This window comes from Lonchura striata, chromosome 13 (assembly GCF_050655825.1).
Source record: "Lonchura striata isolate lonStrDom1 chromosome 13, ASM5065582v1, whole genome shotgun sequence".
In the NCBI taxonomy this organism is placed as follows: domain Eukaryota; kingdom Metazoa; phylum Chordata; class Aves; order Passeriformes; family Estrildidae; genus Lonchura; species Lonchura striata.
The window spans coordinates 3,607,752-3,633,301 of record NC_140715.1 but is presented as its reverse complement, the minus strand read 5'-3'; the positions used below and the strand labels follow the sequence as shown (position 1 = coordinate 3,633,301).

General features: G+C 51.4%; 2 protein-coding genes across 5 annotated transcripts; one reads left to right on the top strand and one right to left on the bottom strand.

Annotated features, from left to right (window-relative positions):
• SMIM33 (small integral membrane protein 33) lies at window positions 1-3,784 on the bottom strand. Its single transcript, XM_085591098.1, has 2 exons — window positions 3,516-3,784; window positions 1-3,089 (listed from the first exon to the last, which is right to left on the bottom strand). Exon 2 carries the CDS (start codon window positions 3,071-3,073, stop codon window positions 2,690-2,692), a length of 384 nt encoding a protein of 127 aa, XP_085447224.1. The 5' UTR covers window positions 3,074-3,089; window positions 3,516-3,784; the 3' UTR covers window positions 1-2,689.
• A 1,920-nt stretch (window positions 3,785-5,704) lies between these two features.
• ECSCR (endothelial cell surface expressed chemotaxis and apoptosis regulator) lies at window positions 5,705-25,385 on the top strand. 4 transcript variants are annotated; one of them, XM_031506014.3, is made up of 11 exons: window positions 5,705-5,834; window positions 15,582-15,623; window positions 16,458-16,508; window positions 17,817-17,933; window positions 18,390-18,443; window positions 20,287-20,355; window positions 20,844-20,942; window positions 21,678-21,776; window positions 22,315-22,351; window positions 23,463-23,562; window positions 24,085-25,385. In XM_031506014.3, the coding sequence occupies exons 1-11, from the start codon at window positions 5,783-5,785 to the stop codon at window positions 24,091-24,093; spliced, it is 729 nt and encodes a 242-aa protein (XP_031361874.3). In that variant the 5' UTR covers window positions 5,705-5,782; the 3' UTR covers window positions 24,094-25,385. The 4 variants fall into 4 exon arrangements, with proteins under 4 accessions (XP_031361874.3, XP_085447223.1, XP_021398791.3 ...); XM_085591097.1 differs by having other exon boundaries at window positions 23,463-23,638; XM_021543116.3 differs by having other exon boundaries at window positions 5,705-5,849.
• Window positions 25,386-25,550: the final 165 nt, after the last annotated feature.

Here is a 25,550-nt window from a genome sequence, read left to right as displayed (position 1 = left end):
TAAAAATGATGTTTTATTGTGTGGGAGAAAGCAATGAGTTGAGATCTAACCCTTGATGTCCTTCTGGAGGAGAAAGCTGGCAGCATATTGTCACTCGCTTGTATGATTCAATTTGCTATTCTAAGTCTTACAGTAATTTCTTTCCTGTGCTCCAAAAGCTTGTATCTAAATTTCTGATTGCAAATTAAACACATGGAAGAGCTTCCCAAGGCTGGGGCTTCAGAGCTGGATCTTCCCAGAGTGCAGAGGCTGCTGACAGGGTGGGGGCAGGGGGCAGGCAGCAGCACCACCTTCCACTGCCACTTTGATTTGATTTTAGTGTGACAACCCAAAACACCTGAACAACAACCCGGGGTGGGCTCCCTGTGCTGCACAGGGTAAGTGATGGATCCAGTCCCAGCACACTGTGACATCAATCAGACCTTTACGAGTCCCCAGCGGCTGCAAATCAATAAGTGCCAGCAATAATTACCCATTTTGTCTTTCTCTTTATTAATATTTAGACGTTTTTAATCTTTTCTCTCTAAACATGACGTTTCCCCACTGTGGGTGTCCTTCAGAGGGAGCTGCCAGGAAAGCTCCTGTTCCTCTAACTAAAGGCTTTGTGCTGGATGGAGCTGCTCCCTGAGCTGGAATGGCACAGCCACCAAAGCTGGGGACGGCTCTGCTGCCTCAGCCTGGCAGGTGACACCAGCTGATGTCCCCAGGAGGAGGGTGCAGCCTCTCTGGGTGTCACAGTGCAGATCCCGTGATGGTCACAAGGGGTTTATCCAGCTCCTGGGTGACCACAACCCACAGATGTCACTTAAAGAGATCATGGAATGGTTTGGGTTGGAAAGGGCCTTAAATCCCATCCAGTGTCACCCACCCCCTGCCACGGCAGGGACACCTCCCACTGTCACAGGCTGCTCCCAGACCTGTCCAGCCTGGCCTTGGGCACTGCCAGGGATCCAGGGGCAGCCACAGCTGCTCTGGGCACCCTGTGCCAGGGCCTCAGCACTCTCTTAGGGAGGATTTCTTAATTAGGAGAAGTCCCTAGAGGTGATTATCTCCTCAGGGGTGCTGTTAGGGATATAGGCATTGCAAACAAAGCCCTCTTTTGACATGGAAAGGGGAGCAGGACTCCAGGACTGTCAATGGAAATGACAGCCCTTATCTCCTCTAACATGAGTGTGGGAGAGCTGATAATGTCCTATCAGCCCTGGAAAGCAAATGGGAGCAAATTCAAAACAGAAAACAATCCTCCCGAAACGCAATATAAATTATGTTTGTTGTGGAGACAAAAAGTTTCCAGCAAGTCCAGCTTTAAAGCAAGAGAAGGGCTGGAAATAAGTGAGAGGAAGGATCCTGGAGCATCTGGCACATCGGGAATACCTCCAGCCCCTGGAGGAACAGGGGAATCCCATCTCTTGTCCAGCTGTGCCCACAGGGATCTGTGCCAGGGATCTGAGGGCAGACACAGACCTGGCTTTTCCTGAGTGGCAGAGGTGGAAGCTGTATCCTGACTTTGGGGCTGTCCTAGAATAAATCCTCGGGGGGATCTCAGAGGCTGCTTCCTCCCCAGGCAATGCAGACACCGAGGTCCTGCAGCCACCACGGGAGGAGAAACTGGCACTGCAGAGATCCCTGGGCTGAACAGGAACGGTGCTCTGACACCCCCAGGAGCCTGCAGGGCTCAGGTTTCACCTCTCCTGATCCCTCTGTGCCGCCTCAGCGAGGTTCTCCCAGCGTGACAGAGCCACCTCAGCATCACCCCACCGAGGGTGACAGTGCCAACGCCACCATCGCTCCTTCCTTGGGACAGCAGTCAGGGATGGGGACAGAGAGGTGACCACAGTGAGGGTGACCACAGTGAGGGTGACCTCAGTGAGGGTGACCTCAGTGAGGGTGACCTCAGGTCTCCCCATCCCTTTGCACAGAGATGCTGCAGGCTCTGCCCAGAGTCACTTGAGCACCTCCAGATGTTCAGCCAGCTGTGATGTGCCATTCTCACTTCCTGCCTCTGCTGTGTCACTGCTCTTCTCTCACCCACCTCCACTGGAGACAGGACACGTTGTCCCCTGTCACTGGCTCCACCCAACACTGAATCAGGAGCTGCTTCCTCTGCCCTCCTCTCCTCTGGCTGTTTGCCCGGGGGGCTGGGGGGGCTGGCAGGGGCAGGACCATGTTCCAGCCCCCCAGCGTGGGAAAAGGGGCTGTGCCATGAGGCAAAGAGCGGCTGGAAGCTTCTCATACAAACAGTGTAACGAGGACACCCTGAGTGTGGAAACATCTTTCACTGGAAAACAATTCCACATGATGCAACTTCCAGCTACTGCCAGGGGGCCGAGCACAGCCCCAGAGCTCCCCAGATGAGGCAAGGACCGAGGCAGCTCTGCTGGCCACTCCCAGGCAGCGTGGGACAGGTAAAACCAGGGCAGGTAAAACCAGAAGAGAGGCTAAAGCTGCCCCACGTAGGCTGAGCCAGCCCCAGAGCCCAGGCTGGGACCCAGCTCCTGCCTGGGGACAGTGGCACCCCTGGGCTGGACTTTTGGGGGCTGGAGATGGGTCTTGAACCTCCTGAGCATTCCTGGGGCCAGACACGGGTCTGGGGAGGTGCAGCCCCTGAGTGTGGGATACACGAACATCCCATCCCAGCCTTTCCAGTGGGACGCGTCCCTCGAGCCCTGCCCGGGTGGCCCGGGCCGTGTCACAGGTAGGTGATCTCGATGACATTGGGCTCAGCACTGCCGTGGGGAAGGTGGTGGTTGCAGGAGCAGTGGCAGGTCACTGCAGCCGAGTCCATCTTGCCGTGGGTGTCCAGGGGCCTCCAGTCCGTGAGGAGCACGCTGTCGGGGTGCTGCGCCGTGGGCCCGTGCTGCAGCGTGAGCTGCACGGTGCGCAGCTGCGGGCCGTAGTGCACCGCCAGCACGATGCACACGGCCAGCAGCACGAACAGCACCACGATCACCGAGATCACGGGCAGCGCGTCCGATTTCTTGGTCACGCTCTTGACGATGGAGACGGGAGTGAAGGCGGCCACGTCCTGGGGCTCGGCCTGTCTCAGCTGGCTGCCGGGCACCGAGGCGTTCATGGCTCAGCGGGGTGACCTGGCACGGGGACACGGGCGGTGACCACCGAGCCGAGCCCGTCCCTGTCCCCATCTGCCCTCGAGCCCGCAGCTCCTGCCCCATGTGCAGCTGCCAGGGAATGGGGCCGTCCCATCAGCGTCCCCTCCCTGGGCTCGCAGCGCAGAAGTTTTGGTGTGGCAGTCTGGGGCTTGCGGGACCAGGCAATCCCTGCAGCCCCTTGTCGTGGGCACCTTTGGACACTACACGTGGCTCTTGTGGGGAGCCCTCCCCCCTCCACCCCCAGCCCCACGGTGCTGATCCACGACCAAACCCCACGGGAACCTCCCAGGGGGACCCAGCCCCGTCAGTCGTCCCAGAGCTAAGATCCCGTGGAGCCAGCGCGGGTGGGAGCAGGGGGGCAAGGGGAGAGGAAGGAAGGAGAGCCCTGCCAGCCCCACGGGGTACCTGGCTGTCCCTGCTGCCTGGGAATCATCCTCTCCGGCGGCGGGGCGGGGAGTGCCGGCGGGGCGAGCAGCACGGGCTGCGGTGGTTCTGCGGTGAAGGTGCAGCCGGGCTCACCTCGGAAGTTGCCACGTCACGGCCCGGCCCCGCCGCCGCCGGGGCTCCCGGGGCACGCGGGGAGCGCCCGCTCGTCCCGGGGCCGCGCCGCTCCCGTCCCCGCTGCCACATCAGCGCTGCCACCCTCCTGCGCCCCGCCGCGGGACAAGGCCCTTTTGTCTGGGGAGAAGCACCCTTCCTCCCCCGTTCGGCCGCAGGAAACCTCCCTGCTGCCACCGGCGGGGCGTGAAAACCGAACGGGGTGAAGGAATGGGTGTAAAAAATCCCGTTCGGCATGTGAGCTGTTGGCACAGCCCGGCACGGTGTCCCCGCGCTGTGCCCCGGGCTGGGAGGGCCCTGTCCCCAGGGGTGGCGCCCCGGGGATGATGGTCCCTGCCGGGGGTCCCACTGCTGCAGAATTTGCTCATTTGCCAGCATGGCTGTGGGGTGAGTCCATGGGGGGCTCTGGATGCTTTGGGCCCCCAGTTCAGTGGTTGGACTCAAAGATTTTGGAGGCTTTTCTATCCTAAAGGATTGTGTGAGCTGCTGGGGGTCACAGGCAGGAGCTAGAGGCAGGTCAGGGCTGGCACATCCCTCCCCTCACACGTGTCATCCCCCTGCCCCAGGAGTGACCTTGAGCACATCGCAGAGCAGAAAACATGGATCCCTCGGAGTTCCAGCCAGTACAAAACTCATCTTCCCATCCTTCCACCCCAAAACACCCCTGCTCTTACCTGCAGGCTCTCAGCAGACAGGCTGGGGTGAATATCAAGGCTCTGTCCTTCCTGCATGTAGGGAGGACACAGTGGGAAATGCCTTTTCCCATCCAGCCGAGCATCCAGAAGAGATTCAGCTGCGGGTGAGCTTCTGGGTATTTGCACTCATTTCAGGATTCAGTAAAACCTTAATCTACAGCATAATCTCTGAGCATCACATCTGTGCAAGGGACAAAAGGATGGGGGGGCTGCTGGCAGGGGCTTTGTCCCAGCAAGGCTGCTGTGGAAGCCACCAGCCTTGGGCCTGGTGGTTTTCCCGAGGGTTTGGAGGGGTTAGAAGAGACCCACAGAATGTGAGGAGCTGTGCCATGCATGGGGGATCATTCCCTCCAGTGCTGCTGCTGTCTGCCAGCAGTGGGAACAAGGACTCTGCTGGCAGCATAGGACACCCTTAATGCTCTCCATGCAGTGAAGGAGAAGCTCCTCGGCCTTTGGCTGAGGCTCTGTGGTTTTTGGGGGCTGTGGGAGGGGGCTGGACCAGCCCCTCAGGCCAGCAGACAGAATCCTCTGGCTTTGCATCCTGAACACCCACACAGAGCCTCTGAGAAGGACACAGGAACCTTTCCTAGGTGGAGACACAAAATGCTTCTCCTCCTGCAAACCCCCACTGACATCCAGCACAGGATAAACCAGAACCTCTGGGGCTCACACTGTGACAGGCAGGACCTGCACGGAGCAGCACAACAAGGTCAGGGCCAAGAAACCAAATGCCTGAACCCCTCGGGCTGGACGGGGGCAGAACCAGCCCAGTTTTCCAGCTCCTGCCCTTCTCCAGGAACCAGGAATGGGGTAGGTCCAAGCCCAGTATGTGCTGTGTGTCCTGCAGGGTGCTGCCCGAAGAGGGACATCCCAAAGCCACCATCCCAAAGCTGGCATGTCCCAGCACCAGACTCGCTGGAGCTGCCCAGGGGGGCACAGGGCACAGGGCAGGCCCAGATGCTGAGCTACCCTGGCCCCACAAGGAGCACTTATTCCTAAATTCCTCATAGAGGTGTAAGAAACCCCCTCTCAGGTGTCAGGGAGGCTCCTCCAGCAACTCACCCCAGGGAGGCTTATGTGGGGGGGATTGGACCTGGGTCACATCACACCACGCACAAAACACCTTCCAAAAAAATCCCAGCGCCGTAAGGAAGCCGCTGATTCCCAGAGCAGGGCATCCCTCCGAGCGGGAGCCGAGCCCCGGCAAAGCCCGGCGAGGTTTCCTATGCCGCCGGTGAGCGATGTCTCACATCCTCCCCGGCCATAATGGGCTGAAAAACACAGTTCCCCTGTGGATTGAGCCCGTTTCCTCCTATTCTTTAACAGGAAGCGGTGCGAGTCAGCGCAGGCAGGGGCCTCGCGGCTCGCGGTCCCTCCCGGCATGGCCAGACGCTCGGCCAGCCGCGGGCCGGCGCGGAGATGCTGCTCCCGGCCCTCCCTCCGCTGCTCGGGCTCCTCCTGCTGCTCCCAGGTGAGCTGCTCCCAGGTGAGCTGCTCCGCACCCCGGGGAGCAGGGCCGGGACGGGGGGATCTGGGGGGCTCCACGGGGGGCTCCGAAGGCAGCCGGGCAGAGGCTGGGAGCTGCCGCTGGAGAGCTCAGCCCTGCAGCTCAGGGGTGGCACAGCCGGGGAAAACGCGGCTCTGTCAGGTGTGTAATGAACAGCGTCTGTGCCTTCATTAATGTTCGGCTCTTTATTAAAAAGATCCGCTGGGCAGGGGGTTCGACACGGAGCTCGCCCCCGCTGTTGTAAGGGGGAGAAGGTGGCAGAGTCTGTGTCAGAGTCTGCCCCTGGGGTCTCCGTGGCACACTGGTTGGTAGCTGGAGGTGAAGAGGTGGCCAGTCTGTGTCTGCAGTCCCAGCAGACCGTCCTCTCTCCTTTCCTCCTGGCACAGTGGTACCCGCAGGGTGGGGGGATGTACAGAGCCTGCTGCCGAGGTCCAGCAGCAGCTATCCCTCTCCTGCCCTCCTGGTAACACCAGAAAGAGTTGTTCATTTATGCCTGCATCCCACAGCCCAGTCCAGTCTGGTCCTCTGCAGGTTATGGTGACAGGTTAAACACAGACCAGGGATGGGGTTCCCTTTTCCCCAACCAGCAAACCCATCCAGCCCCCTCCACAGTGCCCATCTTTTCCATGTAGGGGTGTTTTTCATCCCCAAAACCCCCTCCCATGATTCCACTGCTCTCCCATGATTAGACTGCTCTCTATCCCAGTCCTAGAACGGTATTTGGGGGGGGGGGGGGGGGGGGGGTAGGTGATTCCAAGGAGCAATTAGCTAATTAACATTTCAATGTCAGTACTTAGTTCGAGCCAAAGTGTCCCAGCAAGGCTGTTTTGTTCATAACAAGATGTACAGGGCTTGTTTGGACTGCTGGAATGCAAAGATTTGTTTGCAGGTTAATGAAAGGAGTGTTTCTGCTGAGGCGTTTGGAGTAAGTGACTTTTGTCAAATAAGAGTCAAGGTGGAATGTTTCAATGTACAGGACATTGTTTTCCTCAAAAAATAGTTTTTATTTTTACTTTTTGCTCTCATTAATATCAATGCAAAGCCCATGTGCAAGGCTCGTGCAGAGTACATCTCGTCCTTGCTGTAATAATTCTGCTGCTTTGGGGTAATTATTCTTTAACTTCTCTTTCCCATCTGAGTCGAGGTGTGGGATGAAGGAACTGGTTTCCTGCTCCAAAGGATGACAGGTTGCTTTTCCCTGCATTGTCAGGCCCCTCTTGCCTTGCTGACAGCTGTAGTAGCTGGGAGCTGGAATACATTCAAAGGAATATAAAATAATATGTCTCCAACTCCGAGGTTTTATCATTAAACCATAGAAGCTGCCTCGGGTTACAGCCACTGTGCTGGTAATAATGGGATTTTTAAAAGGCAGAGAATCATAGAATGGTCTGTGTTGGAAAGGAAAGATCATCTCATTCCATAGAATATAGCAAGCAATTCAATTTGTAGCTGTATAATTCTAAGAAACAAGAGCACAGGGATTGGAAATTTTCTCTCTTCATTAGAGGCCAACACTGCTGCCTTCAGCAGAGGGGGGATTTGTGCCTGGGATCAGAGCAAGGATCACATCAAGGGGCTTGGAGTGCCTTGGCCACCCCGTGGCACTCCTTAATGCCTACCCAGAACACTGCTTTCCCCTTTAAAACTGCTTGGAGGGGCTTTTATGGGACAGCAATGGCACAGAGGGGGTCAGGCCCCTTCCCTGGCTGGGCTGCACCACACCAAGATCCACCAAGATCCACGGAGTGAGAATCCCTGAGGCACTGCCCAGAATTCCAGAATTCCAGCTCCCAACAGCACCTGGTGCAAGAGATGCCATCCTCCATCCTTCAGTCTGGACAGCATCACTCTGTCCTCTCAGTCCACCTGTCTAAAATCAGGGCCAGGGACTGTCCCCCTCCATGGTCACACCTCTCCCACCAAACCTGCCTTCCCTGGAATGTCCTGCCTCCCTCTTCTGCATTGATCCCACAGCCCCAGAATGGCTTTTTAATTGTATTTTTAATTTTACAGCAAGTCCCAAAGGTGGCGCAGCCCCTGGGGGAAGCTTCTGCACAAGGCAAAGCAGCAGCTTAGTGAGAGGGGCAGCTGGGCTCCGTGGTGCCGCTGCTTTCCCGGCACACCAGCAGCTGGAAAAGGGAATTAGGGGCTCTGGAACAAGACTGCCTGCTCTGGGGGAGGTGGATGTAACCTTGAGGAGACAGAGAATCAGCTTTGGCTGGACACTCACACAGGCCTTTCTCGCTTTTGCTTGGTGCAAATTCAGTATTTTATTAATTTATCATTTCCTAAATTAAATTTCTTAATTCTCATGGTTATTTCTGAAGGGAGATTTGAATAAGGGAAGTTCAAACTGTTATTTTGAAATTGCTGAATTGGGAAGGTCTGGCACATTTCCAATGTGGTTTTCCTCCCCCTAGAAACACTTAGCAGAAAATTTGTCCAAACAAACCTCTTCCTATAGACCCTTTCCATTACAATGGGCTGGCGTTTTCCAGACAAAAGATTTCCACTGAAAAATTCCTCCTCAAAGCTGATGAAAACTCAGCAGGATTTCCCACTGTTGTTGTTCCATCCACTGCTCTCCTTATCAGTGCCACAGCCGTGGGTGGATAATGCCACGAGAAATGTGGCATTTCAAAAGCAGACATGTGTTTTGAGATAGATTTTTCATATAATCAGAAAGATGGGGTGCAGCTAAAGGACAGGCACCCGGATTCCAGACCTGCATCCTCAAAGCAGGGCATCCTGAAGCAGATTTCTCAGCCAAGGGTGAGGCCAGCCCAGCCCTGAGGTGGTGAACAAGGAAGAGAAAGCAGGAGGTGGTTTGGAGAAATGTTTGCTCACACAACAAACTGCTCCCTTCGGTAACACGAAACCCCTCAGCGACTCTGCAGATCTGACTGCAGCAGCTTCCAGGAATTCTGTCCCATTTACAATAGGTGAGTCAACAACAGGTGTCCTTGCAGGAGGTGCTGCTGGTGTCCCAAAGCCAGGAGCGTTCCTGGAAGCCAGGCTGGAGAAGGGAGCTGGGGCTTCTGCAGCACCAGCAAAGTCCCAGCTGGGAGCTCTCCCAGCCCCAGTTCCCAGAGGAGCCCACCCAGCACAACCCAACCACCTCAACAAGGAAAAAGCTGAAGTTGGAGTCCAGAGCAGGCACCAGGATGGTCAGAGGGATGGAGCAGCTCTGCCCTGGAGCCAGGCTGGGAGAGCTGGGGGTGCTCCCCTGGAGAAGGGAAGGCTCCAGGGAGAGCTCAGAGCCTTGCCAGGAGAGCTGGAGAGGGACTGGGGACAAGGGATGGAGGGACGGGACAAGGGGGAATGTCCTTAAGCTGAAGGAGGGCAGCTCTGCAGGTGAGGTCTCACCTGAGTGAGGCAGAGAGGCAGAACCCCCCCCGCCCTGCTGCCCACACTGTGGGGATAGGAGATGTGGGGGGTACATGAAGAGTTAGGAAATGTGGGAGTAAAACCTGGGTCATTCACCCAAAATCTGGACTCAGATGAATTGTCAGGCCAAAATGCTTTATGTAGCTGTTGCTTCTGTGAGACTGGAACCTTGTCCAGGCAGGTTTATCCTTCAAGTGCTCCCCTGGGACTCAAGCCAGGGCACTCAAGAAAAGCAGGTGGAAAGAACAGGATTTCTATGAAATCTTTTAGCCACCAGCCCAGCCCCTTTCACACCTTGTCTCCTGAACCAGTCCCAGCAGATCACATTCCTGCTTGGTGGTTCATAAACACCACAGAGCAGCACTCAAATAAACCTGGGGAATCTCAGAATCACTGGAAAGAATATTCAGTTTGGGAACACACTTGGAAAGTCTCCTCTGTAAACTGCTTTGAGCTCTGCTAATAAATAATATTATTAAAAAACTGTAGGTAGGCAAAAAGCACTGGATGGGCTCCAGGTCCCAGCGAGCCTGGACTGGTGGTGCCCCCATTTTTCATTTGCACTGGGCATGGAGTGATTTCCCCTCCAAAATCCCAGACCCAGCTCCAAACCTGAGGAGCAGCACGGGCAGGGGAAGAACAGGACCCACATCACCAGGAGCAAACCCGGAGCTGTAAAATAAGCAGGGCAGGAGGAAACTGGAACCAGCAAGTCGCTGTGAGGGCGATGGAGCAGCAGGCTGGTGGAGCAGTGGGGGCGCAGCCAGGAGAAAAGTCAGGTTGCTTTTTCTTCCAGGAACAACCCCTTCACATGGAAAAACCAGCCCTGGGCAGCACAGGGGTGCAGCAGAGCCACTCTGTGCTCGCAGCTTCCCCACATTGTTTTTCTCCTGGGCTGTTTCTACATCCAAGTGGGTTTTCATTGCCTCTCACTAAGATCTGCTTCCAGACCAGCTCACCAGAGAGGAGCAGAGAATGTTGTGCATGGAGAGGATGCCCAGGCCCAGCCCTTGAGGACAGGCAGAGGAAGGCAGTGATTAATTTTAATTGCTGATGAGATCCGGGATTAATTCCCGGCTCTCTAAACTTTCCATAACTCTTTGACTGAGTCATTACAATTCAGAGCAACTTGGCAGCCACTTGCCAACCCCCCATGCCATTTGGGAATTAGGCACTTGAACACTTCTGTGGATCTGGCCCTGATTTGGGCTGTCAGTTATCCACCGTGCAGAACAACACTTTTCCTCTCTCTCCTCCACAATTCCCACCCCATGTGTTCTGCTGTGAGACCCCCAAGGCAGAGACACCTTATTTAGGCACTTAATAAAACAGGACCTAGGCTTTGGTAGAACTCTCTGCTTTCCAGGTTTCCTAAAAGAGAATTTCTTTCCATGTGGATGTCCTAAGAATTGGATGTTTCTCACTGCTGCTGTGTTTTACCCAGGAAACAGCTGCATCTGTGTAAAGTGGTTGTTTTTGTTTTTTTTTTTTCTTGGGTCATCTGACAGAAGTGCCAATATCTGAGTTGCAAAGCGTATTTTTAGCTTGATGGATCTCTTTTCTGAAAGCACAGGGTGACACAGAGGTGCAGCACTGCCCCGTGGGCTCTGCAGGTGGGACATCCCCCAAAACTGCCAGGAAAGGACGAGTCCAGGGTTCCTTGTCACTGGGAATAGATGCTCCCTCCCCTTCAGCAGTGCTGAGTGGACAGGAGCACTCCTTGTGACCCACACCAGTGCCAGAGGTCCTCCCCAGTGACTCCAGCCTTCCATTAACACAGGCTGGACACCACATGCCTGTCTTAAGCCTGATCTAAACTCTGCTGAAATCTTTCCAACAGCTAGCTCAGGTCTCTACGGCAAAGTTTGGGGGTTTAAAGTAGTCCCTCTCTTTGGTCAGCAGCTGGAAAAACCACGCTTTAAATGTCTACAATTGCCAAAAATAATACCAAAGCAGAAATACCTAAAATTCACCCATCTTTGGTTGACATCACCCTCTTTGTGCTGAGAAGTGCGTGGGGTGAGCTGCTGGCTTTGGGAACATCTTAGCTGCCATGACAGAAGGCTCCAGGTCAGTCTAGACACACCTAACCCCACAGAAAAACGACTGCCAAAAACAGGAATGCACAATTCTCCTGTTTACCCTTTGGAAAAGGGAAAGCAGCGAGCACGGAGCGCGAAATGCAGCTGCAGCCCCGACGTGCTGCTCCGCAGCCGCACAGCTCTGGTGGCTAACTGGGACTTTCCCATGACAGCAGGAGCACAAAGCCGTATTTCCCATCGTAAATCCCTCAGCCAGCTCCCAGTCTCCACCCAGGACTGCACAATCCAGCTGTAAATCCTTTGCACCCAAACACGCAACGAACTCCTTGGCAGAGCCTGCCCTTGTGGAAGGGCTTTGATGTTTATTGCAATTCCAGCTGCGCCAGCCGTGTCCTGATTATTGCTGGGAGCTGTTTATACAGCCAGGGCTCTCTGTGCTGGCAGCAGCCTGGGAGGGAATGGTTTCCAACTCCAGAATCCCCTGGGATATCTGCAGGGGGCTGTGACACGTGGCGCGTTGTGTTCACCCCATCCTGTGCCCAACCCCACAATGGGAGCTTGGTCTCATTCTGCCTTGCATGGATCCAGCCTTCTCCTGTGGGACTGGGGATGCTGAGCACCTTCCCCAAAAGAAAACACCCAATAGAACAGGGTTTTTGCTTATTTGAGTTGGCAGGGAAGGCACTACAAGCAGCAGCAGCCAGAAGCTGGAGCCAGGCCTGCTGCACTTGGAAATGAAGTGTGGATGTGTTTAGAGAAGCAGGGCCGTTTATTCCGGAGCAGAATGCCAGAAGGGATCTCCAGCCCTCAGCCTCTCCAGAGCAGGGCAAGCATCAGCCCAGCCACAGGAGTTCTGGGAACTGAGCAGTAGGAAAAAACTGCTTTTTTATCTTTTTTACAATAACCACAATGTTTAGGTTTGCAAACAGAGAACTTCAGAAGGTCTCCAGTGTGACTCTCAGTGACAGGATGAGCTGCAGTGAAGAAAGTGTTGAGTACAATCCTCCTGTCCAAGGGACGCTGGAGCTGTCCCATGGATGGTCCCATCAGAGATGGCAGAGCAGGGCAATGCCATCTCCCTCGCCCTCAACTTCCTCCCATCCCCAGAGGCTCTGTTCAAGCTCTCGGATTTCTCCTCATCTGCACCAAAAATGGTGCAATAAATGTCCAGCTCAGCACCTTCATTTCCCCTCTTCCTTTGGCAAAGGCTAGGTGCAGACAGCAGTTCTATCCCCAGCAATTCTGGGTGCTTCCACCATGTCCATGAAAAAGTAACTGGGAGCATTTCCATAAGTGTGCCACAGCTACTTCTCCCCTCATGAAAACATGACAATGGGTCCTGCAAGGGAAGTTTGGAGAAAGGGGAGCTGTTTGAGTCTGGCAGCTGCTGGAGGATATTGACCCTCATGATGATCTCAGCACTTTATTTTTTGTGCTGAATGTAGAGAGTATCATAAGACATTTTCAAAACAAATCCAGAATCATACCCTTTCCTCAAAAGAAGCATCTCTACCTCTTGAGGAAGGGCAAACATATGCTTAAAACATTCTTTTTTCCCATTATATTAATTGATTCAGTAGGTGATGGTACAGATGCCCATAACCCTGTCTGTTACTACCCTTGATGCCTTGTGCAGGCTGACCTAGAACAGAGACTGGACAGAGTTAAAGAATAAAGCAGGGATTTATTCAAAGGATCTCCTCATGGATCCACCTTGGGCAGCACCAGAGCCCAGCCAGGGCTGCACCCAAATGAACCAAAATGGTCCCAAAATGCACGAGCGCTCCCGGGGGCTCTCCCTGGGATCAGTTCTGCTCCATTGGCACCTTGGAGTTCATTGTCCCATTCCAGCTTCAGCCCAGGCAGTCCCATCCTGCTTGTTTTTCTCTCTCCAGCCCACGGTGTTTGTGATCTTGGGCTGAGATTTGGATCATTTGTCCTTGGTGCCCAGCTGGAGCAGGAATTGTTTTGTCTCCCTGCTCTGTGCAGAGAGCTCAGCATCACCTCATGTGAAGCTCAGACCCACACACTAAAGCAGCACAGAATCTGAAAAATAGAAAAGCTCAAACCTGAGGCATCACCCTGATGCTCCTTTAAGTTGCTCTTCAAAACCCCCAGGGAAGGATATCCCATAAATTCTCCAACACAATCACTCCTAGCACCTCACTAGCCCTGTGCTAAGGCTGGTTCCTATTTCCCAGCCTCCCCTTTCCTTGCTGCACATAAAGGTCCTTATTTCCTGATCCTGCTCCAAACAGAGTTAGAAAATAAACCAGTCCCTTTCTCTTTGCATGATTAAAGACCTGATCTTGTCTCCTCTTTCCTGGACTAAACAGGACAGTTTTCCCAGCTTGCTGCCCAGTGAATTAGAAGAGAAAAACATAGAAAAGGTCTGAAAAGTCCAGTCTGATTTTCACAACCAAGCCATGTCTGGGAATAAACCACATTTTATTATGTATTCACCATGGTTTACACACTTCCTGTCTGGCTGGGATCATTGTCATAAAGCCTCAGACATGAAAACAACTGTGGCTCCAGAGCAATTCCATGAGGAAAATGAGATCAATCAGGAACTCGCTACACCCAGAGGGTGCTGAGGGTGAGCTCTGAGCCAGAACCACACTCGGGGCTCAGGGTCTCCTTCCAGACACCCCTCCCTGCCCAGGCCCTCAGCCTCCCCCAGGCACCAGCAGCTCATGGACCTCCCCCAGAGTTCATCTACACCACCCCTACAGCTCCTGGCGTGAAATCCTGGAATCACAGAATGGTTTGGGCTGGGAAGGACCCTTCAGCTCATCTCATCACACCCCTGCCATGCCAGGGACACCTTCCACTGTCCCAGGTTGCTCCAATCCCTGTCCAGCGTGGCCTGGGACACTTCAGGGATCCAGCGGCAGCCACAGCTGCTCTGGGCACCCCGTGCCAGGGCCTGCCCACCCTGCCAGGGAGAATTTCCTTCCAGGAGAGCAGGTTCTGGCTGAAAACAGGCACTGCTGTGCCCTGGCTGGTGCTGCCCTGGCTGGACCCTCCCCTGCACCCCCTGCAAAGGCACTGCTCCCATCACAGAGCCCTGGGGCATCATGAAGGGACAGTGTGCTGGAAGAATTCAACCTTCCCTGTTGTCCCTTTCTGCCCAAATCTTTTTTCTCCCATGGGACTCTGGTGAGATGGATCACCAGGGCAGTCAGATTCAGCTGCTTTCTGTATGTGTAGTGTAATTTCTGTCATTAAACTTAACCACAGAGAGCACCAGGGTCACAAGCAATAACCATTTCAAAATCCCAATTAGGATGTATATTCCAGCAATGACAGACTCAAAGTCACCTTCCCAAAGTTAAACCAGCTGGGTTGGATTTGAGCATTAAAAGGGTATTTACAGTTTCCAAGTCTTGTCCTCAAGTGTGGGACGTTTCTCCCATTTTCATGGGCAGTATTTTTAATTGGCATCTCATCTAACCCTCGGGGTTGGACTAGACAACCTTGAAAGTTCCCTTCCAAACCAAAATACTCTGCTCTGTGACTTCATGAGCCATGGACTCCGGGACCTGGGGCTTAAAGAAAACATCACAGATGCTGAGAGTGGAAATGTGAGGGATTGGGACAGGGATGCTTTGTCATGAATCCAAAAGAAAAGCAAACAAATAAACCAAACAAAGCCACCTTTCAGTTGAGGACCTGGGGAGCCAGTGAACACCTACAACCTTATATGGACCTGCAGGACTACCCAGTCCTACAGGGAAGGCAGCTCCTGAGGGCTGCAGCTCCCTCCAGACCCACAGCCCCAGGCTTCAGTTTCCCAGGACACTCGGGACAGGAAGGAGAACAGTCTCATCAGCTCCTGGAAGCCTTTGCAAACCTCATCCATCCATTCTTTAAGGTCTCAAGGGAACAAAGTGTTCAGATGTGTGTCTTACCTCTGAACAGCTCCACAACACAGATCACAGATCACAGATCACACACCCTTCTGTGCCAGGGCTGGGCTGAGGCAAACAGCTCACGGAGAGGGAATGACCCCATGGATTTCTTTGTCCCCCAAAGGGGAGGAGGACATTTATCCTGGCTGGATAAACTCCACTGCTAGTTTACTCAGAGCCTGATAGTTTTGCACTCAGCAAAACTTCTTTGCTATTACTTCTCTGCTAATGCTTTTGGGGCAATCCCATATTTCAAAGTCATTCCAACAGAAGATAAGGAAAACCCAAACCCTACAAGGAACAAGAACAGCAGTATGTTAGTGGCCACCACAGATCAGTACCACTCATATTCTGCTCTTTCCTTTCAGGTTCTACAACTTCCACAAACTCCTCCACCCCCGCTGGAACAGGTACCTCTGCCTTATGATGTGCTTTATGTGTCTGGATGTGGATGCACGTGGAAATGAGGGATGCAAATCTGGGGAGAAACCCCAAATGGGACCTGATTCAAAATTCCCATCTGTTGAGGGATCTCCCAGGATCCTGTCTCTGCCCAGATCTCCAGGGGACATGGAGGGCACTGTGCCCCAGGGGGTGACCTGGCTTGGCTCCCTTTTGTCCAGAAGGGAGCGAGTCTGTGTTCCAGGGAGCCTGGGGAAAGCAGAGGGATCCTGCCTCATCTTTGCTCCCTGCTTCCCCAGCTGTTCCCTAGCAGCAGTGGATCCGTGCAGCTGGTCTCTACACCACACCAGGGACAAACCCTCTCCTCGGTGTCTCTTGTTCCCCTCACCCTTTCTGCCCTCAATGGCTACCGTGGCCCCTTTCTGGCCCATCCTCCAACCCTCCTGACATTTCTCCTCTCTCTCAGCCCCTAAATGATCAGGCTAGCCCAGAGATTCGAGGCCTTGAGGGGAGGAACATCAGGAGATGGGCAAAGATTTCCAAAAGAGGCTCTCACCCCATTGTAGTTGTCCAGCTCTTTTTATTGCATGGTCCAAGGGAAGAGCAGGGGAAAAGAGGGTGAACAGGAAGGGTCAGGGGTTTATCTGGGCTCTGGACAGGGGGGGCTTCTCTGGCTCTCTCCAGCCCTGTTGGGGCTGAAAGGGGGGGTCCAGGTTTATCTGATCAGTGTCACAGGGGTCCTGGGAAATGGGGAAAACGTGGCCTGAGCGCAATGCAACACCCTCTCTGTGGGATCCCCCCAGCCTGGAAATGTCACTTATGTGTCTCTGCTTGTGCTCCAGGTCCATCCCAACCAACAGCACCCAGCCCTGAAGCCAAGAACCACAGCTCAGGTAATGCTCAGCTGGAGACCGAGGAGGCTTGGGGACATCCCAGCAGGGAACTGCTCTGACCTCAGTCCAGCTGGGCCACCCCACAGTAACTGGGGCTGTGCAGAGGACAGTGCTGAGGAGGAAGGAAATGTTGTGGTGTCAGGGCTTCTGATCCAGCTAACTCACCCCACAGGGATCAAGGCACAGGTGTGAGCAAAACCAGGGGGAAAAATCACTAAGTTGAATAGGGAGAATGAGATGATCATAGAGTGGAACCCCAGAATGGTTTGGCTTGGAAGAGACCCTAAAGCTCATCCCATTCCCCATGGGCAGGGACACCTTCCACTATCCCAGGTTGCTCCCAGCCCTGTCCAACCTGGCTGATCTTTAAGATCCTTCCAACCCAAGCCTTCCTATGATTTTTGACATGTACAGAAAACAAATTACACAAGAAGTTATCTCTCCAGCTCCATATCTGTTAGCGTCCACTTGAATCTTTGGAAACAGATCTCCTGCAACATTTGTGGAAAAAAATAAATCTAAGCATAGATACCCTTCCAGAAGGACCCCAGAAATATCAAGGAATAAGATCTCAAAAAGATCTCTGCTTCTGCTTCTAAGATTTGCAAAAAAAAAAAAAAAAAAAAAAAAAAAAAAAAAAAAAAAGGAGAAACTTAAACTAAATTCTAATATTTCAGTGAAACATTTGGACAAAGGGGGAAAAACCCATCACACTAACCTTGAAACCATTTTGCCATTTCTCAATTTATTGGAAAGCCAAGAGCAGTCTAGACAAGGAAGTTGCCTATAAATTCTCAGCTGGTGATCCACTGTTCCTTGCAGAGGGATTATTGAAAGCTTTTCCCCTCACATCTTGCTCTGGATCAGGTGCAGTTTGGAGCAGGTTGAGGCATCCAGACGACTTCAAGAGCTGAATTATTTGTGCTTGGAGACTCTCAGTGAAATGAAAGGTGAAAGCTGCATTTCAGAACACACAGAAATGATCATGTGGTGCCAGGCAGGTCAAGTGTCTGGTGACAAAAACACCTTCACTTTTCACAGCAGGGAAAGAAGCAGTGGCAAACCCTGACTTTCTCCACGTGTTTGCTGAGCTCTGCCAGTTCAGCATCTCCTCACAGTGAAAAGAGCAAAAGGAAATTCCAGAGTACAAGAGCTCCTTGACTCTGAGCAGGATGAAGGCTATTTCCATGCTTTCCCTAGCAGATTATTCCTAACTCTTGAGAAATTTGAGGGCTCTGCAATCCCTGTGCCCTCTTCAAGTGGTTTCTGAGCTGAACCTTTTAAAGTAACCTCACAATTTCCCTACAGAGCCATCAGTAAAGCCAACACCACTGACCAACCTGAGCCTCACCTCTGTGAGTCAAACTACTACAGTCAAACCCTCTCCCACCACTACAAGAAACCTGACAGCAGCCACTGACCGAGGTAAGGATGGAAAACTCAAATATTTGCTCAGGCAGGACCTGTTTGTGCTTCCCTCCTTATCCAAGCCAAACTGCAGGTACCAGAATACTTGACCTAGTCCACACTGTGCTTCTTCTTCAGCAATTCTGCAAATATTGAATTTCTCAGTTTTTGCTGAAAGAGCAGCTCACTCCAGATGGACACAGCCAGGCCAAACCCATATGAAAAAATCCAGATCAGGCTTTATCAAATATTGGAGCTGCTCCAGTCTCCCCAGGCTCCCTCTCCCAAGCTCACCTGTCAGGTACACTCTGAGCTGACTCCACACCTGGCTAACTGGGCACCCTGATGTCTGCCTGCAAGGAAAATATCATGCAAATAAAGATTTTTGCTCCATGGACACCCAGCAGCTCTCCACAGTGAAATTTGTAGTGGCTTCCCAAGTTAATTGTCCTTTCCCATGTTTTCTTTATCTAGATGAAAAGTCCAGTGGAAACAGAAGCACGGCAGCTCCTTCTCCAACACCTCGAGGTACTTTGTCCTTTTGGAGACTAACAATAAGATCACATAATTTGATGGCAATCAATGGCACAGGTTCTTTAAGCATGAGTCTTTTCTGGGTGGTGAACCAGCCAAAATCACATCTGGTGTCTTTATAAGCAGTGATAAAAGATGAGATAAATGCTCTTAACATCCTCTGCTGGGTTGAACTTTAGCAGCCAAACAAGGGATCTGTGTTTGGGAGAGGGGAGCCCTTTTAAAATCTTTTAAAATAAATATAATTTTGCTTTTGACATTTTGCTTAGCCCAACCTGTAAATACAAATTGGAGAATTCAGTAAGCATTTTCTCAGAATAAGGGCAGAATCCATGTGACTGGAAAACTGAAATCTGACAATTGAGCTGATTCTCCATTAAAAATTCAGCCTCAAAAATCTGCAATGGTCAAGAAACTGCTCTGCCTCTCCAAGTATCTCTCAGATGTCTCACACAAGCAAGGTGAGGAAGCTGTGGTCAGCTGTGCCCACACAGATGCCCACCCAGCAGGGCTGTGCCCAGCTAAGCCAGGAGCCCTTTGCTCAGAGCAGATTGCAGACTGTTCATTCCAGCCCTGATTTACCACTGAGAAGCTCCACACATCTTTAAATAAAGATGCTGATGCTTCCAAAAGCCAGTTCTCCCATTGTGTGAGACCCAGCACTTCCCAGGGATGGGGTATCTGTGCCAGACTCGGCAAACCACAGCTTCTGCCTGTGGCTAGAAAAACAATTTCATAATTAAACAAAGAATTTGATGATTGGGGAAAAAATTTTACAGCAGAAGACCCTGCTTCTCCAGACTTGTTCTGTTCCTTGTGGCTTCTGAAATGGCTAGATTTATTATTTCATGCCTTTTCCCCATTTTCTTCTGGCTTTTGGCAAAATGCCATTCCAAATCAGGGATGTTTGGTGTGGGACAGGACCTGGGTTCAGCTGCTCCCTGGGCAGTGCCAGGAGCTGTGCACACCTCTCCAGGCACCACATCCCCTTGGCCAGCGCTGCTGCTGGGAACCTGGGCATGGGAAAGCAGGGAAGAAGATCCTACTTGACCTACAGATGATCTTGTGAAGCTCTGAAGTATCACTTTGAGCCTCCTGACAGGGCCTGTAGCTGCTCATTAAGGTTGATGTAGACACTCCGGTTGTTCAACAACAGCCTGGAGGCAGCAAAGGATGTTTTTTCTCTGTACAAGTGAAACACAAGGGCTGGCTTTACCTTTCCTTGCACAGGCACTGGGAGCAGCTGTCATAAACCAAGCAGCTTCACACAAGGCAGTTTATCCCACTGAGAACAGGAGTCCCTGCTTGGACAATCCTCCGTGCTGCCACAGCTAGACTACACATGGTGTACAAGTTAGTTCAGCTCAAACAGGTTTAATTACTTCTAGATAACCCAGCATAGCAACTCCACTCATTTCAAGTCCAGGGACAAGCCAAACAATCAATCCACACCCACATTCTGCAATATTTTTTCCCCTAATCAGACTTTATTTTAAAGTCTTGATGTTTATGACCTACAACACATCTATAACCTTCCCAGCTCAGCCTGCCAGCCTTGCCTTGTTGTTTCTGCCCCAAACCTGTGCCTGGAACTGCAGACCCTAAAGAGTTCACAAAAGGGTATTTGAATTTTGGTTCCCTAGGTTTCCATTTGGACATGGAAAATAGGACAAAGTATGTTTGGTGGGAAGCTTTTAGTATGGAGGTAGGAGTATTAATTGCATATTTCCCTAGCTATCACTGGCTCTACTGTGAATCCATTCTCCTCTCCATCAATTCCTTTGGTTCTTGAATGTCACTGGAGGTCAAGACTCACATTTTGTGTCTCTCTGTGCAGGTCAGGATCCCATGAGGAACGAGAGCACCACAGCATCAGCGACTCAAGGTGCTTCCTCCTCACAGAGAGGTGATTCCTGCTCCATATTTAATATTCCTCTGCACAGCCAGCAGCAAGGTCATCACACAGCTGTCTTCACGGCAGCATGGACACCAAGCATTTCCTGAGGGGTGCTGAACATCCCATCCAGCCCTTGAAAAGCCTCTGCAGAAACAGCGCTTCAGGGCAACCTCTTGAGCCTGGGAACAGGTTGCAAAAGCAGGAAGGCAGGACAAATTCCCTCCTCAAACGCAGTGCCAGCACTGACTTTGACTTTTTCCCACTGGGGTCCCAGTAAGAAACCCTGTGGGTGCTCTCAGCTTGTCCATAAAAGGGGCCCCACCAAGGCAATGACTCCACACAGGTCTCGCTTTGCTGTTAATACTGATGGGCCTGACCAGGATCCAAACTTGGTCTCTTCAGTGAAGTGGGAGTTAGGGCCTTTAGGATTGAGAGGAATCTTCTCCCAGCCGTGGAAGAATGACTTTTATGTAAATCTATCTTTTTCCCCTCTGTAGGTGCCTCAGAACCCATCACCCCAACACCCAACTCCTCCAGCCAATTGCCCGAGCCCACCCCGACAGACGAGAAATCACCACTGACGGTGGCAGCTTTTGGTAAGGTCTTGTGCCACCTGGGGACAGGAGGGGGTTCTCTTTCATGCTGGTTTGGACACTCAACTTTGTGAGGGCCTGGCACAGGTGCCCAGAGCAGCTGTGGCTGCCCCTGGATCCCTGCAATTGTCCAAGACCAGGCTGGACAGGGCTTGGAGCAGCCTGGGACAGTGGGAGGTGTCCCTGCCATGGCAGGGGTGGAATGGGATGGGTTTAAAGTCCCTCCCAACCCAAACCATTCCAGGATTCTAAGTCCGAGGGATTCTTAGCAGGACAAATTTCCTGTGCAAAGAATTGTTTGATTTATTGAGGCCTGATGTCAGTATCAAATCTACACTTGATTTAAAGTGGCTAAAGATAGTTTATGGGACGGATAACATCACCCTCAGCTCTAGCTTGTCTCTCCCTGTTACATTACTTATTTATCTGGCTTTACACACTTTCGGGATAAGATTTACCAACTGCAGCAGGAACATACGGACTCTTATCAATCCCCAGTGTAATCAGCTGACTTCTGCCTTCCTGGCACTGCCTTACCAATTAATTATTTATTGATGCAGTATTCATAGAAGCCCTTTGAGGTGAAAACACAGGAGGATAAAGCTATTTGTTCCAACAATTGTTTACTTCTTTGCCTATTACGAACCATGCTCACATTAATGAAAATATTGACTTCCTAGCCAAGTTTTGATGTCAGAGTCTCTCTGCTACTCAGAGAGTTCTTTCCTCTCTCCCCAGGTGTCATCAGCTTTGTCGTTATCCTGATAGTGGTGGTCATCATCCTGGTCAGCGTGGTCAGCCTGAGGTTCAAGTGCAACCACTCCAAGGACTCGGAAGGTATTTGTCTGTGCTTCCTTAACCAACAAGTCACCAGTTTCCATGTGGATCTGGCAATTCCTAAAAGATGCATCTGAAAAGCTTACACCTTGGTGGGGAGGTTTGGAAGCCAGACTGGAACATGGATTGAGCAGTCAGGAATGCAGTGTGACCTCCTCGCTAGAGCCTCAGCCGAGCCTCATCTGGCTGCGGTCTCAAATTCCCTACAGTTCAAATTCCAAGAGGTGGGCAGCTCTTCCAGCAAAAATCATGGAGTTTGACACTCCTTTTCCTTAGGAATCCCATTTCCCACGATACAGTGCCCCAGCAGAGGGCAAGGCTGCTCTGCAGCAAGGCAGAATCCTTCCTAAAGCCCAGCAGTACGAGCAGGTCCTGCTTGTACGTCCCATTAGCTGAAGGGTTTTCTCTAATCAGCTCCCAAGTTTCCCCCACAGTGTCTCCAATTTCATTTATATCGCTGCATGAAGTAATTCAGAATAGAGCTGACTTATTTTATGACTTCTAACCTCTACATCACCACGTGCTTTTCTCCCCCCAGACAAACAGAAACCAGGAACCTCCATGGTATCAGAGAGGTAAGGCTGTTCCTGCCACCCACATCTGATTGAGAGTGCCTGTTTTATCCCAGAGATAATTTTAGCAAGGAAAAGAGTCTGCTTTGATTATTTCAGGTGGAAGGAAGCTTGTCAAGACATCTTTGAGAGAGTTAGAAAAGCAAAATCAGCTTTGATAATACCTCATGCTCTGATAGAGACATAGCTAGAAAGTCAATATTTAGGGGGCTCATCTCAAAGCTGCACTGAGGGAAGACTCCCCACCTTCCCCAAGAAGATTGATTGTCTTTCTTGCCTAGATAGAGTCTTGGGGTCTAAACTCTAGTTTCTGGATCTCAGTTATCTTCCAAGATGCCCATTACTGTTTCCCAGTGAGAGCAGGACAAAGGAGCCCCACTTCAGAGACTTCTGGAAGAGAAGCATCAAGCAGAGAATGGTCCATCAGAACCCCATGGTCCATCACTGCTATTCCAGAGGAGAGGCTGAATGTGGGAAAACAGCAGGAAACAAGAGCTGGAAGGGACCAAAACATACTGCTGCTATTTTTCCATCTGATAGTTTCCTAAACCCTGCTTTGGAAAGGGACCAGGGACATAGGGAGCAAAGTCTGTGATTATTTAGGTACCAAATCTGCATCAGTGTCAGTGGTCACTAAATGTCCTGAATGATCATGATCCAAGAGATCTGAAGCCACCAAGGCAGAACATGCCAAAAAATAGGACAGAGCCTAAGGTTCCCTGACCCCAAAGTCATCCAGCTCCCACTGGCAAGGAATGCACGTCCCAGCCCTCAAGGTAGGAAAAAAGGGGAATTCCACTTTCCAAAGCCTTGTAACTTCCTATAGATGGGCCTGAATCTGAACGGCAGCTCAGTGGATGGTGGAAACCAAACCTGGTCCCCCACACCAGCCTCAGCCTTGCCTGTCTCCAGCTCTCTGCAAAGAAATTTTGTCCTTGGAGCTGTCCAAGGAGCACCTGGACATGGCACTCAGTGCTCTGTTCTGCTTGATCAAGTGGTGATTGTTCAAAGGTTGGACTCAATGATCTTGGAGGTCTTTTCCAACATCAGTGACTCTGTGATTCTGTGATCCCCTCTCTTGTTTCCTACAGTAATTATCTCCTTTCCTTGGCAGCTGCTCAGCAGACACGAGCCAGAAGGGGAACAGCATCACTCTGATCTCCATGAAGAACATCAACACCAACAACAGCATGAACTACCCCCCATCAGAAAAGGTTTCCCTTTTCAGCCTTGCTTTTTAGGGCATCAGCTGGGGATCATTTCTCTGGCTGGATAAGAGCATGTCTTGAGGTATTTCTTTGCTCTTTAATTCCTTTAGAAATATCACAAAAATCAGCTGCCACCAAACTTCTAAAGGTCGAAACTAATTCCAGTGAGCCTGCTGAAAAGTTTGAGTCCCCATCTCAGGTTTACCTGGGCTGTCTGAACTTGAGGTGCCAAGTTTACCTCATGTACACAGGTGACATCCCCTGTGGCCAGCTGCAAAGCTGGAGGGGTTTGCCATTAAATGGAGAGGTCTATGAGAAATTGAGGTCTCACCCTCCAGCCCAGCTTAGCTGCTCCTGCCCTACAAGTGGTTGAAGCACATCCCTGTCAGGTCCATCCCACATGAGGAATTCTTATCATTTTCAGTTGTTTTAAAGCTGGGACTGAGTTTGGGAGAACACATTGCTCTACTGCCTTTGTCAGCCCAGACAGGCCACTGATGAACTGATGAAGTTTTGTTCTTTTGGCAGGTGCTATGAAGCCAAGAGCACAGAGCTTGAAGCTGACGTGTGACAACCAGCAGTGGCTTTCTAGGTTATTTTTATTTTTCCTTCAGGGAAAGAGCAAGGGTGGACTTCATATATAAATTATTATGTCTTTTCTGATCAGTACATTTACACTAGTGTCCTACATAGCTTCCCCACCTGGGGCCTAAGGGCTTTCTCCAGTTACAGCCTGCCACTCTCGGTGGTTGATATCTAACTCTATTTTTGATATGCCTTCAAAAACTTGGATAATTCCAGCAGCAAGAAGCACCAAGGCACCATCCACTCCACTAATAAATCTCTGCCTTAGATGGCCTTTATAGTCTGTGCCAGGCAGTCACGGGCTCATTAATCAGCATAGCCCCACGTGGAGCCAGACCTGTGTGTTGGGAAAGCCTGAACTGAAGCTGAAGATCTGATGGGACTTAAATGCCCAAGTTCTGGGTCAAATCCCAGCACGACTGCTCCAAGCCCCTTATGCCCAGTGCTCTCATTGTCCCCACAGCAGTGGGATGGTCACATCCCCCTACCTCACAGGGTTGTTGTGAGACCTCGTTAATCCCTGGCTGTAAAGCATTTGGAGAGCTGTGAATTAAAGCTGCTGCTGAAATTCAAATTGCCATCTTAAACACTTTATTATTATTATTAATAATAACAACAGAGCTTCGGGAAGGCAGATTGTGATCTCTCCACGTGCTCAGCTGAAGTGTAAGGAACAAAGTCCCTGCATAGACCAGGGTTTATCTCAGTGTAAAATGAATGGCCACAAGCAAAATGCTGAGCTCCTTCAGCTCCTGGGATGTGGCAGCCCACGTTTGCCAGGAGAGCTTTCAAGGGAAATACAGGTTGGATATTAGGAAAATGTTTTTTACAGAAAGAGTGATAAAGTTCTGGAATAGCTGCCCGGGGAGGTGGTGGAGTCCCCATCCCTGGGTGTGTTTAACAAAGCCTGGATGTGGCACTGGGTGCCAGGGTTTGGTTGAGGTGTTGGGGCTGGGTTGGACTCAATGATCTTAAAGATCCTGTCCAGCCTGGCAATTCTGTGTGATTCTGTGTGATCTCCACCACTGCTTCCCCAAAGTTTCCTGGGACCAGGAAGAGCAGCATGCCCCTGTGCAGTGCAAGAGGCAGCTGTGCTTTGCAGCTGGCAAGAAAATGTTCAGAAAAAAAAAAAAAAAAGCAACATTTTCAAAACTCCGTGTAAGAGCCAACACACTTTTAACCTCTGACATCTGCACTGGAAGTTTGACACGTTCTTTCTTAATAAATGAAGTTTTTCTGGTAACGTTCATGAAAAGTAAAATGTTGTCACCCAGCCAAGCTCCACCAAACTGGTGAATTTCCTTAAAACAGAGTCCCAGATAATTCCCAGATAGATGGACCTAGACAGCTCCAGTTCCCAGAGACCTGTGATTCCACACATCAAGCACAACAAGTAGATTTTTAGTGGA

Bases quoted from the DNA above. Each gene is read 5' to 3' on its own strand.
- SMIM33 (XM_085591098.1), bottom strand. From the start codon at position 3,073: ATGAACGCCTCGGTGCCCGGCAGCCAGCTGAGACAGGCCGAGCCCCAG.
- ECSCR (XM_085591096.1), top strand. From the start codon at position 5,783: ATGCTGCTCCCGGCCCTCCCTCCGCTGCTCGGGCTCCTCCTGCTGCTC. The intron at 20,943-21,677 runs GTAAGGTCTTGT...CTCTCTCCCCAG, and splicing joins ACTGACGGTGGCAGCTTTTG to GTGTCATCAGCTTTGTCGTT. The intron at 21,777-22,314 runs GTATTTGTCTGT...TTCTCCCCCCAG, and splicing joins CCACTCCAAGGACTCGGAAG to ACAAACAGAAACCAGGAACC.